The sequence below is a fragment of the Ylistrum balloti genome, unplaced genomic scaffold (assembly GCF_031769215.1).
Source record: "Ylistrum balloti isolate Yb309-2 unplaced genomic scaffold, AGI_CSIRO_Ybal_v1 Utg370248, whole genome shotgun sequence".
NCBI classification, from domain to species: domain Eukaryota; kingdom Metazoa; phylum Mollusca; class Bivalvia; order Pectinida; family Pectinidae; genus Ylistrum; species Ylistrum balloti.
In genome coordinates, this window is record NW_026782199.1 from 63019 (window position 1) to 78741 (window position 15723).

General features: G+C 34.1%; 1 protein-coding gene and 1 pseudogene across 1 annotated transcript; one reads left to right on the plus strand and one right to left on the minus strand.

Annotated features, from left to right (window-relative positions):
• Nucleotides 1-2074: 2074 nt before the first annotated feature.
• On the minus strand, nt 2075-3299 carry LOC132552427 (uncharacterized; annotated as a pseudogene).
• A 9306-nt stretch (nt 3300-12605) lies between these two features.
• On the plus strand, nt 12606-13592 carry LOC132552483 (uncharacterized). Its single transcript, XM_060216659.1, has one exon. It carries the CDS (start codon nt 12606-12608, stop codon nt 13590-13592), a length of 987 nt encoding a protein of 328 aa, XP_060072642.1.
• The last annotated feature ends 2131 nt before the right edge of the window (nt 13593-15723 follow it).

Genomic DNA, 15723 nt, shown 5'->3' on the forward strand with positions numbered 1-15723 from the left:
TCTCTGAAAACTGAAAGATAAGGCCATGAAAAATAATCATCTTAACTTACAAAATTGATTTCAAAACCAGTGTTTTCTTTTACTCTAAGTTTTTATAGGATAATCCATCCTTTTTCCCCACATATGTTTTGCCTATGTTACATTATAAAGACCAAATAAAATATTTACCTAACCAAATCATGATCGATACCGCTACGGCACTGTTGTGAAAAGACATTGTAGTTACGTACGTTTCCGATTAATCCAAGAACATTGTAGCTTACACCCGGAAGACCTCATACCTCTCAGTTACATGTGTGTAATTGATCAGTTATCGTGCGACTCCAGAATAATACAGACATGTTTACGTGTCGATGTTGTTCTGCATAACAGCAATATAATTATTACTTATCACTCATTTACACTCGAGTTTACAAGAGAAGACCTTTCTTTACAAAGGAGTATTACCATGGCTTAACGTGATGCTTTATTCAACATTTCGTACTAGTATTGCAAACCGTTTCACAAGTTAGAATATAACAAGAAAAATATTGTAATGTAATTTTTTTTTTTTTTTTTTCAAATCAAGACTGCTTGCGTGCTGTAAAATCATTGATGATCATGGTTAGTATTACTTTGCGAAATAAAGTTTATGATAATGGTTTGCCTTATATTACAGGACATTGTTTTGTGAATAGTAAATATACTCCAAAACGCCAATGTGAAGTGTAATTTCAAAACGGGATGTAGAAAGAGCGTTACATAAAGAGAAAAAGATAAATGGTCTCTTGAAAGTGTGACATCACACAAGGGTCGATCGACATTAAGATGATATCTTATACAGTCTACAGATAAATAAATCTTAATTACTTATACAAAAAAGCAGATATCTTGAGAGAAACAATCATATGTTTTAATACGAAATTCAGGAAACTTTTGAAGTAAAGAAGTACTTCAGATTTTTTGGACTGCTACCTGTTTCCTTAGAGTCCCCAAGTCGTCAAATGAAAGGTATAGTGATCGCCTTCCTTTGGGATCGTGCCACTCACACCTGTAATAAGATATGTTCATGCAAGTTTCATACATTCAGATATTTTGAATTGGTGGCATAAGGCGACAATTAAGTCACCATACCATTTATTGGTCAACATGTTCAATGACAAATCCATGTGTTCAATCCTGTAGACAATAGCATAGCATATTTATGACCAAGTGTTGTACAAAACCTATTCGAATCGACTATAGGAGATTGTTATCATCTTGTGTACATTTTCTATAACCTTTTTTACCTTCTCACCATACTGTTTCTACCTTAGTGTACATAGAATTAAAGTACATCCGAAAAAAGATTTCTCACCACCTCATACACACTCATCAGTGCCAGTACACTTCAAATTTGCATTTGTCTGGTGACCGTGTAGTCATCGATAAGTCAAATTAAATTCCCAACTGGTTTTGTTTTAAGAACTTTTTAAAAAAAAAAAAAAAAACTACGTTACTAACCTGACGAAAATGTTCCGTAAGATATATCATTTGTTTCGTTACAGCAGAAACACGTTAAACATATATACACGTTGCATAGTGTCGTGTTGTTTACACTGATTTATCAAAGTGGTCGTTTTATATGTTTGTAAGTCTTGTTGGATGTACGTCCAGTAAACGATTAATCTTTTTATGTATATCTATCGAAGTGGTAAATTCACTTCAAATGCACTTAAGTTGTACTTCATGTACATGTATCGCAGTCATCTGACACTACACGAAAGGTATTGACTGGACACTTACTACAAGTACATTGGATACTTACTATTAAATGTTGTGTACTTTTGAAACAAGTTAACAATTGACACTACAAGAAATGCATTCATTTGACATTTTGTAATAAAACATCCATATGTTTTATACACAATGTACTTACAAGAACACTTATATATTGGACACAAACAATATATACACCTGATGAAACTTACTGCAAGTGATCTACACATGTATACACTGAAGAGTCGTTCATTTAACCCATATTAGAACCCATGGAAGAAACACTAAACACTATTGCAAACATCCTGACTACTCACTTGACGCGATCGGAAGGTTGTCAGCTTGAAGTATCTGCCAATATGTGGATGTGGCTCTATTAGCCGCTATACCGTTAATGGACTGCACGGAATAACCGAATGATGTAGAAGTCGCTTGAAATCTGGTAAAAAATAAATAACATTTTAAAAAGACATTTATGATATATCTATACCTTTTCATATGACGTATACGGAAACCGCGATGTGTAATCCGGAAAGAGAAATGTAGAAAGAACATTTCTTACATTTTTCAAAACAAATAAAAAACAAGAAGGGACCAAAATGTAGTTCATCAACATCATTAATGTGTCCCGGAAGGACGAAACAACTGTATAATCCAGTTCAGACCATTGTTCTACTTTATATAACTCTATTTGTATTATTATCACATATATTGTGAACATCGCTAATTGATTTTGCCCAACTTGAGCTATATAATTCAGCTTGGTCTCTCAATTCATATTGGTAAGAGAAGGAACAGACACCTCTGTTTCTTATTTACCTGAAGGAAGGTGTTTGTTTCTGAAGAACAAGCATTGCATCATACAAGGTTGTTCCATTAGATATCGTAACGGTCCAGGTGTCTGGAGTATGTTGTGTTCGTCCATCATCTACAGTAATTTGCAATGTCACCTCGCCTGATGATGTGACGTTTGCTATGCCGATATCTGTAAAACAATCAAAATATAATCTTGTGAAAGAATTGTTGGAATAGCTGTAAAACAATCTTAATACAATCTTGTGAAAGAATTGTTTAAAGCGAATATTTATCAACTTTTAGACGGTTTGTAAATCCAAACCATAATTATCCAATTTTCCAATATAAGATCACATACACACACTACATCAGTGTATTTGCTATGTACATTGAATATTCTATACCATATCTAAACGTTCCAAAGCTTGTGAATTGACGAGAGTCAAAGAGACTTGCTGTTTGTCATATTTTCCTGCATATCTGTATGTTGTTGTATTTGTTTTAACTTTGATTTAGATTGCATTCATAATGCTGCAAAAACGATAACTTATTATCGTTAGTGTATAAGGTTAATACCTATACTGAGATTTAGTTAAAGAAATCTAGCAGAAGTTATTACATTTGACCATGTTATCGCTTTCATTTGTCGGTACAAAACATGTGTGGAATTGTAACTAACTTTCATGTTGACAAACAGTCCTTCCGATATCAAGCAATGATGATCCCGCGAGTGCCGGAAGGATGTGCATTGCTCCAGGTGGGGTCATCAGTAAAGTTGTTTTGTTACGCAAAGCTGAAAATGAAATATATCAGTTTGTTTAAATGTTTAACTTACCTTAACGCAATGGTATATATATTGATTGATAATATGATATATCAATTGTTTGAAAAACTCGTTCACTCATTCATTCAAGAATTTATGTAGATAAATGGAACATATTCAAGTGCTGAAGATCACAAATAACATTGGTTTGATCATCCCGACAATTCTGTTCTTTCAATCACGATAATTAGAGAGGTGAGCTCAAAGTAATGAAACATAAATGGAAACTCAGCTAACTCTGAGTTATAATGAAAGACAAGTTCACTCCTATATTATATTCAATAAGCTGGGATTCCTTTATTGACAGTAACAGACTTTATTGAAGTACTTACAGGATTTTACAAAATGTTCGTTCACAAACTAATTTTAGATTTTAAATCCTCGTTTTGTAACTGTAAGCATTCAAAGTCATTCGCGTTAAGTGTTTCCGAATCTTCCAAAAAGAATCATCTAGACCCTTGATAAAATAGATAAAATATAGAAATAGTATTTATGTTTTTGATATCCCGTACTAAGTTGTCTAAGGATATCATATACTTAGCTGCAGACAAAATATTGGACAGCTTGTTCAAGTTACAATTTCATGAATTGTATGCATCCATATTATTCACGAGAGATATAATTCAAAATTTAGTACCGTTCCTCGGCAAAAAACTAATCCTCATAAATTGATACTTTGCAACTTTGCTGTTTCTGGTTTTTTATTATTATTATTTTTTGTGGGTTTTTTATCGGGGGGGGGGACATATCATGATTTTTATGTTAACTACGTGTATATACGTTTATAACGACATAATTTAAATGTTTTTAATCAATTGCAAAATATCTTAGGTTGCTTCTCAGTGTGATATAATTCTGAAATGTATGCAAAATTGATTCCCATAATTACATTAAGATTGATATAAATTAACTTTTTTTCACTGCTACAAAATTAAGCAACTTCCGCATCAAAACGAAAATGTGGAAAGTAGTGCTCTTTAATCAGATTAAATTCCTGTCCCATTTTGGAAGGTTGAGGCTATTCTGCTCTGACTGAGAATTTCGCAAAAGTTAAATTAGTAAATCGTACGCAAAAGGAAACGGAAATATATATACATAAAGCAGGAAGTGAGTTAAGGTCACGTGATAGGTATATTGATGTTCTCCCTTAAATTGACCTATTTTATACATACCTTGCGCTATATCCGCGGTGATTCTACTGAGGAGGTCGTCCACATTCCTTGTGCCCGCAGCCCTTAACGCCTGTGTTAAAAACCATTTCTGTATATTAGATATAAGCACTTTTTAAATACACAACAAGAACTGACTATTCACTTGTGTGCCATATCTAGAATTTTCTAGAAAGAAGGCACGGGTGGTTACGAATAATCTATTTACCGTTTACATTTTACATTTTGTATTTGGTACCAAAAACAATCGTCATAAAACTACAACTCACAGAAATCTCGTGCATTGCATCTTTTGCAAGGCATATATGGTTTCAAATTTCCAACTAAACAATATTCTTATCTTCAAATAAAGCACATATATTACGGTGATTTATTTCTTTTTCAATTTTGAGCACCTCAAAAACATTCATTTCTCCCGCGCCATCGCATCTGTGGTCACTCCAATGATCAACACACATTTATACCTGACTAAATGGGTTTATGAAAACTTCCGTTCTCTGTAAAGTTGTACAAAAGGCACATACGTGTACAACATATCTTATTGCAACTTTAGAATCGGAGACAGTAAAGACAAACAATTAAACTGTGATACTAAGAGCTTACATTTTGAAGCCTAGAAGGCGACTGAAGAAAATCCAAAGCAATCGAAAGAAAAATCAAAATCGAGAACAGGAGATCCACTTGCCCAATAACTCAATGAAGAGCAATCATAAGTACATATATATCATGAACCGTCCAACTATTCGAATTATTTGAAATGAGAATTTAAACTGCTAAATGATAAATGTCCGGGGAAATATCGACAATATCACATGGGGCTTGTAGCGGTTTTTTACTGGCTGTCAAGACTTGATTTGTGTAGGGGAACAATGAAATACCGACTTTTTTTAGGCTTGTAAATTTGTCTCTGGCATTTTGTGGCGTCCCTTTGCTTATTACTTTATTATGTATTAACAAACATTTAATCGGGGATCTTTGACCAAAACCGTGATTTTATTAAAAAAAAAAAAAAAAAAAAAAGTGATGTACTTGAAAACTATACAACCTTATTCTGATAATCATGTTGACGAAAATTAGATAATAAATATATGAGAAGGTAAGTAACTCTGTGAAGTCTCTGATTTTTATTACTGTCCTCCTAGTATCTTAGCATGAACTTCATCCAGACTTTTGCAATGCCTGACAGCTACTCTCACAATAAGGGAAACATACCTGTAATGCGAGACTAGAGGAGTACACTCCAAATGTGACAGCTGATCTGAGTTGTTGAACAATGAAATCCTCAGCTGCCTGCCGTCCTTGAATGTCTTTGATACATGTCAGTGCCATCAGAGTCATGGCGGCTTCATCTGAAACACGTGTCGTTCAAAATATCATTGGGGCAAATACAAGTTTTCCATCATCAACGGAACCAAGAACCATATTCAGATCTGTAATTCCCGAGATCATCAGAGCACTATCATCACAAATTGAGATTTATTTTGCATTTTTATGGTTATAATTAAAGTAAAATCGATACGTATCTGAAAATATACACCAAAGTTTCAGAATAGTTAGAATAGTTTATACATACCAACACCGAAGGTGAAGTTTGTTGATGGGCTGCCGAGTAGTTTCTTAAAAGAATCATCTATGATTTCGTTTGCATTACAGAGTGCCAACACACCCCATGATAGGGCAAACTTTTGTCGTATGAAGTATTCCCTGTTTTGAAGCATATGTCGACTGAGAATGTAGACGAGGTTATGTCCGTAGAAATCATTTACATCATAGCAGGTCATCTGTATTGCGCCAATGTATTGCGCAAGTTTACCGTTGGACCATTTAGCGTCTTCAAGCATGTTATTGCTAGAAAAATTCAATAAAACATTTCTCTCGTCAAGTTATTGTGTTAGTGTTTCAACGGATCAATCTAACATGCTATATTAAACACAATGCAATCTAGAGACACATTCGATCATATCGGTATTTCTCTGTAACGAAACAAGTGACGACAGCTTTCCGTCAAGCTTAATGATAATGATATTATGAATAAACTAATGTTTATGTATAGCAATACTCCGGTATCCCCAATTTCACATGTCGAAGTTATTTCGATTTTCATTACCTTGCTCCGAAAATCATGATTGCAAGATGTTGGCAACTGAGAAAAATCACAACGCATGTTGACAAAAGATGCAGCCTGATTAAGATTATGGCTAAATGTGCTATAGTCATAATGATCTCATTGGGGAAAAAAAACATATTTCTTTGTGAGATATGACGTGTTGATACTTGTAAGTATGGATGATGATTCCATTTTTGTTGACTTTGTTCTCATTTTGGAACTTGACATTACTCACTCGGGGTAATATAACGGTCAATTTATTATTCTCAACATAACTGATCACCTATAATTCCCTCATAACTAACATAACGGATCATCTCTGGTTCTAGAGTCGCTAACATAACCGCCATTTTGTGTTTTCTAGTAACTAACATTAATGGCAGGCAATGGTTTTCCAGTAATTAACGTAGTGGTCAATCTATAATAATCTAGTAGCTAACATAGAGGGCAGTCTATGGTTCTCTAGTAGCTAACATAACGGGCAGGCTATAGTTCTCAAGTACCAAACATAACGGACAGTCTATATTTAACTAGTAACCAACATAATGGTCATCTAAAGCTCACTGGTTTTCTCATCATCAACACTCTACCTCCCTACTCACATACTTAACTGGTGTTACGTTCACTCATCTTCCAAGTAACTACTATCAGTGGTTTTACGATCATGCTATCTCCCGAATTACCTTTATAAAGGGTACATGGACGTCATGTTTAATAAATGTTAAAACATGTTTTATTGATTTTTTTCTTTTTTTTCATCGATTCCCGTATTCAATACCCTTTTTAAGTAAACACTAAAGCTACAATGTAAGATAACATATCAACTCTCATCCGATAAGTCTATAATACATTTTGCCGTTCAATAACCCTCAATATTCAGTATTAAAACAACAGTTCCCTAATTCCTGTATGTTCGACTAAAGTTAACATCGGAAAATAATGAGGTACAACTACGGTCAACAAATTAAAATTGCATATAACAGTATGATAATATGATGTAAGTGTGGAAGTAAAACACGCTATAAAATGATTACCACTGAAATTATTTGTATACATATTCTTTCTTGAAAGTCAACATGAAATTTTATCGTACCGTGATAATGCTGCTAAAAGTTCAATGTGCATGGCCTGAACACTGGCCACAGAGTCGGCATCCTCCTTCTGGTACCATGTGTCATCCGCCAGTGTCAGCCCTAGGATGGCTTCAGCATTTGAATATGAACCCCAACCCCAATTTCTACGGGAACTCAACAATTCTCTCTTACCAATCTCTATAGCTACCGCATTTGGATCAGATCCTTCGAATAAAAACGTGTTATTACTGCAATCATCAGGACATGACAGCTGATAACAGATTCTAAAACATGTACGCTCTTATTGAGGTTTTCTCAGTAACAAAGTATAATTATCTCCTCAGAGAATATATATGAGATAAATAGAACCGGATCACAAATCAATACTTCGTGATTCACTGCTACCTCTGGTTACCTCACAATCATATAAATTAGTCCAATTTATCTTATTGATGTAGGATATATTACAATGTTTATCATCGTCAACAGCGTTAAACAGCTTACCATGACAACGGTTTGAGTAAACCACAACCCAAATCAGAACGCTTAGCTGGTGCAGCAACATGATCAATTTAACTGCCACAGCTTTTATCGTAATGTACTGAACGAAGTGCCCTTTTGTCTACAGGAAGGCTGGTATTTTATCTATCTCCTAGTGCTAGAGATCCGACTGAGTTGGATCGTTGTAAAGAAATACAGTGTGTTACTTTTTTTATTTATTCGAATTCAACACCGTTATCAGAATGAAACAAAATTGCAATATCAATATACGACAAAAACTTGTGCATAAATTTAAATTAACACATTTGTTAATTCAAAGCAGTAATGCGTCATCAAGATGACTGTTCTTAAATCGCTATTTACCTATATCAGATGTGTGTGTATGGATTCCAGTAAAGAAATAAAACCTAAAATATATTATATTTTACTTTTATCTTTAATATCTGATATCCTTAGACTTTATATAGGGCATGTTCTTAAAAATGTGACGGGCTGTGAGCACACATACAATACAAATGCAGTGTTAGGCTGTGCTTATCTGTGTTACCTTAAGCCGCTTCAAATTGATAACGATTCTTAAAACATTTAGGTAGTTAAATAAAAATATATTAAGCATATTTATTGGATAAAATATTTTAAATGAAATAAGTTATACACACCTGTTAGCTTTTTGTCAGTTATCTTTATATAACGTGAAATGTATTTCTTTTATCCTGGACTGTTCAAGACATTGGTTATCTCGTCATTCTTGTTTACCACCTCGGTGATATAGTTGCTAGAAGTTCTAAAATAGTGTTGAAATACTCATGGAAACAAACTGTGCGCCTGTCTTGGCTGACAAAATTTTGTTTCATACGAGGCTAAATCCATTAGAGCTCCAGTCAGAACTGTTCACAAAAATCCTCACCAAATCTTCAACTTTCGCTTTGAGACATATTGATAATGTTTTGTCTTTCATCCTGATAAAACCATCAGCTTGATATTTCATACACTGAAACCAACTTGGACAGCTTTGCATGAAGCTATATTAAAAGATAACGATTTCGAGTACCATATTGCGAATTTCCCATTTGTATATAGCATGGTTAACAGTCTGCTTCCCCTAGCTTACGATATTTACATATGTTATATTTCGATATTCAATTGTACTCATGCATCACTAAATGAAAAACTTAAATTAAGATATGCAGGTTGATGAAGAGCAGACTGGCAAGTTATATGACCGGATACGGGCTGTTGGTAAGGTTGTTGTTTACTGTGATTTCGATTGAGAATATGCAAGGGCTTATTTTTATTGATAGATATTAACACGTCGGCTGTCGACGATGAAGCAGAAGACAAGTACCCTTCCGAGACTCATGGTCCTATTATTCTTGTACATTTTTCTATAGCTTTAGTCTTGTTCATCTATGTTCATATTTAAGGAAAATTAAGATGCCATTATTTCTTCTTTCTATTGATATTTAGTAATAAAATGTAATCGTTCGATAAATAAAATATTACAATGTGTTATGGTTATCATAATTAAAACATCACATAAAAGTATTGAAACCGTATCAAACATGTAAATGTTTGTGTAGATATAATAATATCCTAATACCTTTATAGACATCCATAAGAAGTAGTATATCTTCATACAAGACAAAATCAGCTCCACTCATATTACCAATTTGAGGACACAAAACAAACTATTTATATTCAATTGAAAGATGAATTTATTTTTCACGATAAATTGAAAACTTGTATTCCAAGACACAAAAGGAAGTTGATGTCAGTAACATATTTAAAACATTGATGAACGCAGAAGAAGATACTTCTAATAAATTTGTATGCTAGTTAAATCAAAGATAAATATTTACAACATTGGTGTCAGTTTGCAGGTTGTACCCTATATTTGAATTCAAAGATTCAAAATATACCAAAAGAAAATATTTGTAAATCGAAGATCTTCATTCTAAATTTCTGGATTCTTTTTTTAACAAAGTGAGACAGCAGAATTTATCACTATAAGCATGCCATTGAAAAAAATCAACATAAGACATATAATACCTACCAATACCAACAAAATGGTTCCTCCTCCCTTATTCACACCACATACAGGATATGCATGTAGTAATAATAAATCCTTTAAGTATTACTGAAATAATACTAGCATCTATATATATATATTTTTTTTTTTTTTTATCTAAAATCAACAATTGGAATATTCTTGCAGGAAAATTAGTTGATGATAACAGTATCATTATCCCAATGGAAATACAACGATGTATTGCCATCTCTTGACTAATAATCCTATAATCCTGTAAAAATACTATTCGACTTTTGATTACTCGGTGTTTCATTTGAATTTATTTACATTCTGTTCAAATATATATAGGTTTATCATGTGCAAAGACGGTAAAATAAAGAACTGATGAGATAAATGTGATGAAATCAGTGTTTAATTTCAAATTTCTCCGTGACTTTCCTCAAAAACACAAAGAAAAATGAACTTGGTACACTGACGAAAAGAAGAGGTAGAATCAAGGTTCATATCGGCATCTACAAGAAGGAAGGAAATCACTAGTGAAACCTTGAATATCAAGCCCTAATAAGGATATACATGTGTATATTGTAACTCTAACAGGGTGGATGGATGAAGAAGTCATTAAGCTGTGAGAACATTCCATAACTGTTTTACCGAACAGTGTCCTTCAAAACTTTTATTAAGCTGATAAATGTTGTGGAGTCGTTAGGGTTAAGAAAAAGGTACTAGATGAATTATACATGCATACCGAAAAATATAATTATATTCGGTGCTGACTTAGCCAAAATATATCACTCTGGTTTGGCTATCATTGTCCACATATTGTAAGATTATGTTATTCTCTGTCATTTCTGTGCTGTTTGACAATATGTATTGCCATTCAAATATGATAATTCAATCCTAATATATCAAGACTATTTTATTTTACAACACCAGACATTTAAGAACGAGCACATTTTTAAAAGTGTTCCGAATTCTTGAATTCATGTTGCATATTAACTAATTAATATAACCATGTTTTTGCTCTACTTTGTGTACTTTAATATGAATCTAACATTGTTGCAAAGATTTTTGACCCTTTATCATGATCAATAAATATGTGACCTTGACTGCAATGGATTTATGATCTTGATTCTACCATGTATATATGCTAAAGCAAACATATTACATATAAGCCTAGTACTTCCAATATGGAGAAATGTTTGAAACATTCACTTCAGATGGTTTGTGAGGTTGTCTTTTATTTATGTTAATTTATTTCAAAATTTGTTAAATTCATTTTCGGGATCGATCACAAAAATATTGTTGGTAAAAGCATTTTTGGAGTCAATCCCGAAAAGATTTCGGATTAATATAACTTTTAGAATTGATCCCAAAAGCAAGCTAAAAGTCCATACAATATGTGAATTTTTCGGGATCGATACCAAAACAGTACCTCATATGTGAGAAAATACAATAGCATTAATTCATGGTTTTGTAATTAAGGGGCTAAATACAAGGGTGAATTGCGAAAAATACACAACGAAGAGGAACACCACAATTATTTCCTCTTCTGGAAAAACTTTGCTTTAGTATGATTTCAACTGATGTCATTAACTGGAAATATCGTCCCACTTGTAACAGTTGAGTATATAAATACAGCAAATTTAATACCTTGTAAGAGTATCAGATTCATGTCTAGATTATGTAAACAGTGTGTTGTATTGTAACACTATGAGAATTCACTTCGAAAAGCATCAACTACATGTGCACGAATATATTAATCTGTCCGTGTCTTAACTGGTATATTGCTACGTTCAAATAATCACGTTTACAGGTCAAAACTTCTCTTGTAATATCTATCTCATGAGATATGAAATAGAGGTATATGTAAATACACCTATGCTTAAACGATTGCGTTTATCAGTGACTCGTGTTAACGAGGCGTACTGTTAGTGTATAGTATATACATAATAACGCCAGGCACTGGGGTGACCGTATACACTGCTAAATATAATTGGTAAGTATTTTGTATTAAAATAGATATATTCATGTTTACAATTGACAAGACCTAAAAGCTGCTTCCAATGGTTTTGAAATCTGTTCAGTTGGCATTTTATAAGCGTCGGATATCACATCCAGAACTTGTCACCAACTACATAGCTTTAAACATCTTACATGGCGGCCGCCATCGATGACAGAAGGCATTTGTTTTTTTCTAAATACCATGTATAACCCTTGATGTGTATTCTCGACCTTCTTTATTTCATTTTTCAAAGATGGATACTATTGTTAACACGTAAATTTTCAGGTAGGAAACGATGTTATCATGAAGATTTAAAAACAAGCCTTGAACTTTCAGGAAAACTCAGATTGCTGTTGGTGTGCTTTAAAGATGTCATTCAAATTGCCAATTGTCGATCTATCTCAGACTCAAAGTAATCGTGAATCATTAGCCAAGGTGATAGTGGACGCTCTTGAGAACACGGGATTCCTGTTTATAGACAACGTTGAAGGACTGGATTTTGACCTCTGGTACAAATGTTGTGAATGGTTCTTCCAGCAGCCTGAGGAATCAAAGAAAAAACTACTTCGGAACTTTTGGAACCCAGAAAGCAAGAATGTTTACCGTGGCTATTTCCCCGTTTTACCGAACGAACCAAGCAGAAAAGAAGGATTTGAGTTTGCGCGTGACGTGCCTCCGAATGATCCTACCGTCAGCCCTAACAACTGGTTCTACGAGAATTCTGTATGGCCCGAGGAAGATGGATCATTTCCATTCAAGGCCAACATGAGGGCACTCTATGAGAAGCTCCACGAAACTGCGTTAGAAATTTTGCGGCTCACGGCCATCGGACTGGGAATAGAAGAGGATAGTTTTACCCCTTTGTTCTCTGATAAGCCTTGCACGACTTTTCGAATAATGCATTATCCGCCTTGGGAAGGATCTCCACCTGAAAAGGCCCAGATCGAGAACGGTAAAGTTGTGATTACCCCAGAACATACAGATACTAATTTTCTTACTCTTCTGGCCACGTTTCATTACAAAGGACTCGAAGTCAAGATGCCAGATGGCTCCTGGGCGGAAGTCGCTCCTCGTCCGAAGAGTCTTGTTATGAACATAGGAGACACGTTCTCCAGAATGATGGGTGGGAGGCTAAAGGCTACTGCACATCGCGTCATAGACATCGGAATAGACCGGTATACTTCTCCGTTTTTCTTCACGCCCAGATATGACGCCGACATTGGCGTGAACTTCATGTCCAAGGCGACGGGACAGGGTCCTGACCATGTGTTTGAAAAATATGGTCCTTGGGTATTGAATATTATCAAAAATGTCAAGAAATACTTCGAATATCGTGTTTTACCGGATATTGATTGATGACTCGACATCAGCTACTGCAAACTTACCATCGTTATGTTCTACTTTGACTGTTATAATGTTGCCAGGGACACATATGTTGTGAAGATTTATTTCATATTCGAAACATTGCACTGTAATGTAGTGATGTTATTGATAAAGAAGCTTAGATATATCTACGCATCGATGAGCAACGTGAATAGGTGTTCGAGTCTTCCTCATTTTTCAATGGGTATCTAATTGTTCTGTGAAAAAGCATAAACCAAACGTCACTTCTCCGATGATGACGATAACTGCGAAATAGATCAACTGACATGTTTTGAGAACTTTGAAAAATACGCTCAAATGAAATAAATAAATGTTTTGATTACATTAAAAAGTGAAAATGATATCGGCCATTTCAGGCAAATTGAATTTTCTCACTCTAAAACATTTTGAAAATAAAATCGGAAATGTACAAGTTTGTAGCAATTGTTTATATTGAAGTAGAAAATGGAAGAAGTATGATGTATCCCCCACCTTCCCCTACCTTATGATTTGAGTTGGTGATAGACTCATATAATAACACTGGTAAGGTGTTACGTTAGTTTCTCGGCAGTTTAAATGTGTCATTCATTTGCTGCCTTAGACAGAAAACGACAGTATAACCATTTATCCACTAACAGGAGGCTAATTCTCGTTCTCATTTGAATTTTAGATTATTAATCTCTTTTCTTTCTTCTGAATGGAAAACTTCTGCACATGTAATTTCAAAGTTCAACAACGTTTCACCCTACACAACATGACCGTGTTTCAGTGTAGGAACAATGAAAGGAGGCAAAGGACCATGATTCAATACATATGAAACTAGAGATTTCAGCCTATTTAAGTATTATACAATATTACGTAATCAATAACTGCATGATAATGTGTTACTACACTTGTGTGTTACATCATTGCTGGTATGAAGATGTGCTGTTCAATAAGTATAGTAGATATTTGATGGTTTGAAGATGTTCTACCTCTAAATGTGTTAGATCTTTGTTGGTATGAAGATGTGCTACTTTATGTGTATTAGTAAATCTTTGAGAGTATGAAGATATGCTGTTCAATGTGTATAGTAGATCTTTGAGAGTATGAAAATGTTCTACCTATATGTGTGTTAGATTTTTGTTGGTATGAAGATGTGTTGTTCAGTGTGTATAGTAGATCTTTGATGGTATGAAGGTATGTTATTCATATGCGTGTTATTGTATGAAGATGTGATACTTCTTATAGCTGTTAGATCTTTGCTAGTATAATGTGTGAAAGATCTTTGCTGCTATCAATACGTGTATATAATGAACCACGCTTTATCTCATCGAAATATTTGATAATTGTTATCAGTTAAACAGGGGACTTGATTGCATCCTAGTTTTTAACCTTGTACGAAAAACACTTACCACTCACCTCGAAAAGAAGAACGACTGACGTCAAATAGTTGCGGTCCTGTAATCAATCTTGTGTATACATTACTTACAGCTTATGACATGGAGTGATTGAGGCCAGGCTATATATCACGTGTAAATATAAATTAGAGTTGATAACATTCTGTAGTTTTGGCCTAGCTAAAGGTAATATGGATACATGTTCAACTATTAATATTCATTAGTCGTGAACTAGTTATTCATCATCTGTATACATCGCTTACAGATAATGATGTCAAGTGGTTGTGTTTTACATCACTTACAGCTATTAGTATTCAGTATGTGTTATAGAACATCTGTATACATTACTCACAGCTATTAACGTTAAGTGGTTAGGCCATGTTATCGAGTGAATGTATGCAACACTTACTGACCTTCATTGGTTATAAACGTGCTATTCAGTATCTGAATATATCACTTACGGCATTGTACGGGTGTGATTATCCCGAATTCCTGCATGATGAGACTATATAAGACTGGAATAGGCGATGGATAGGTTGATGGGTCTTCTATCATTGTAAGGCCAGGAGGCGACAATATATATTTGTAAATCAACTTAAGTTTTCATTCGGTGACATTGTAAGAGTTGATTTTGCCTAAAAATTCCACAAGGAACTTTTGGTGATGCCGATTTCAATGAACAAATTTCCTTTATGACATATCAAAAAGTACTTTGTATCAATTTGCAGTAAATATATAAATACATA

What these genes read in the sequence shown, in the direction of transcription:
- LOC132552483 (XM_060216659.1), top strand. Translation starts at nt 12,606, where the DNA reads ATGTCATTCAAATTGCCAATTGTCGATCTATCTCAGACTCAAAGTAAT.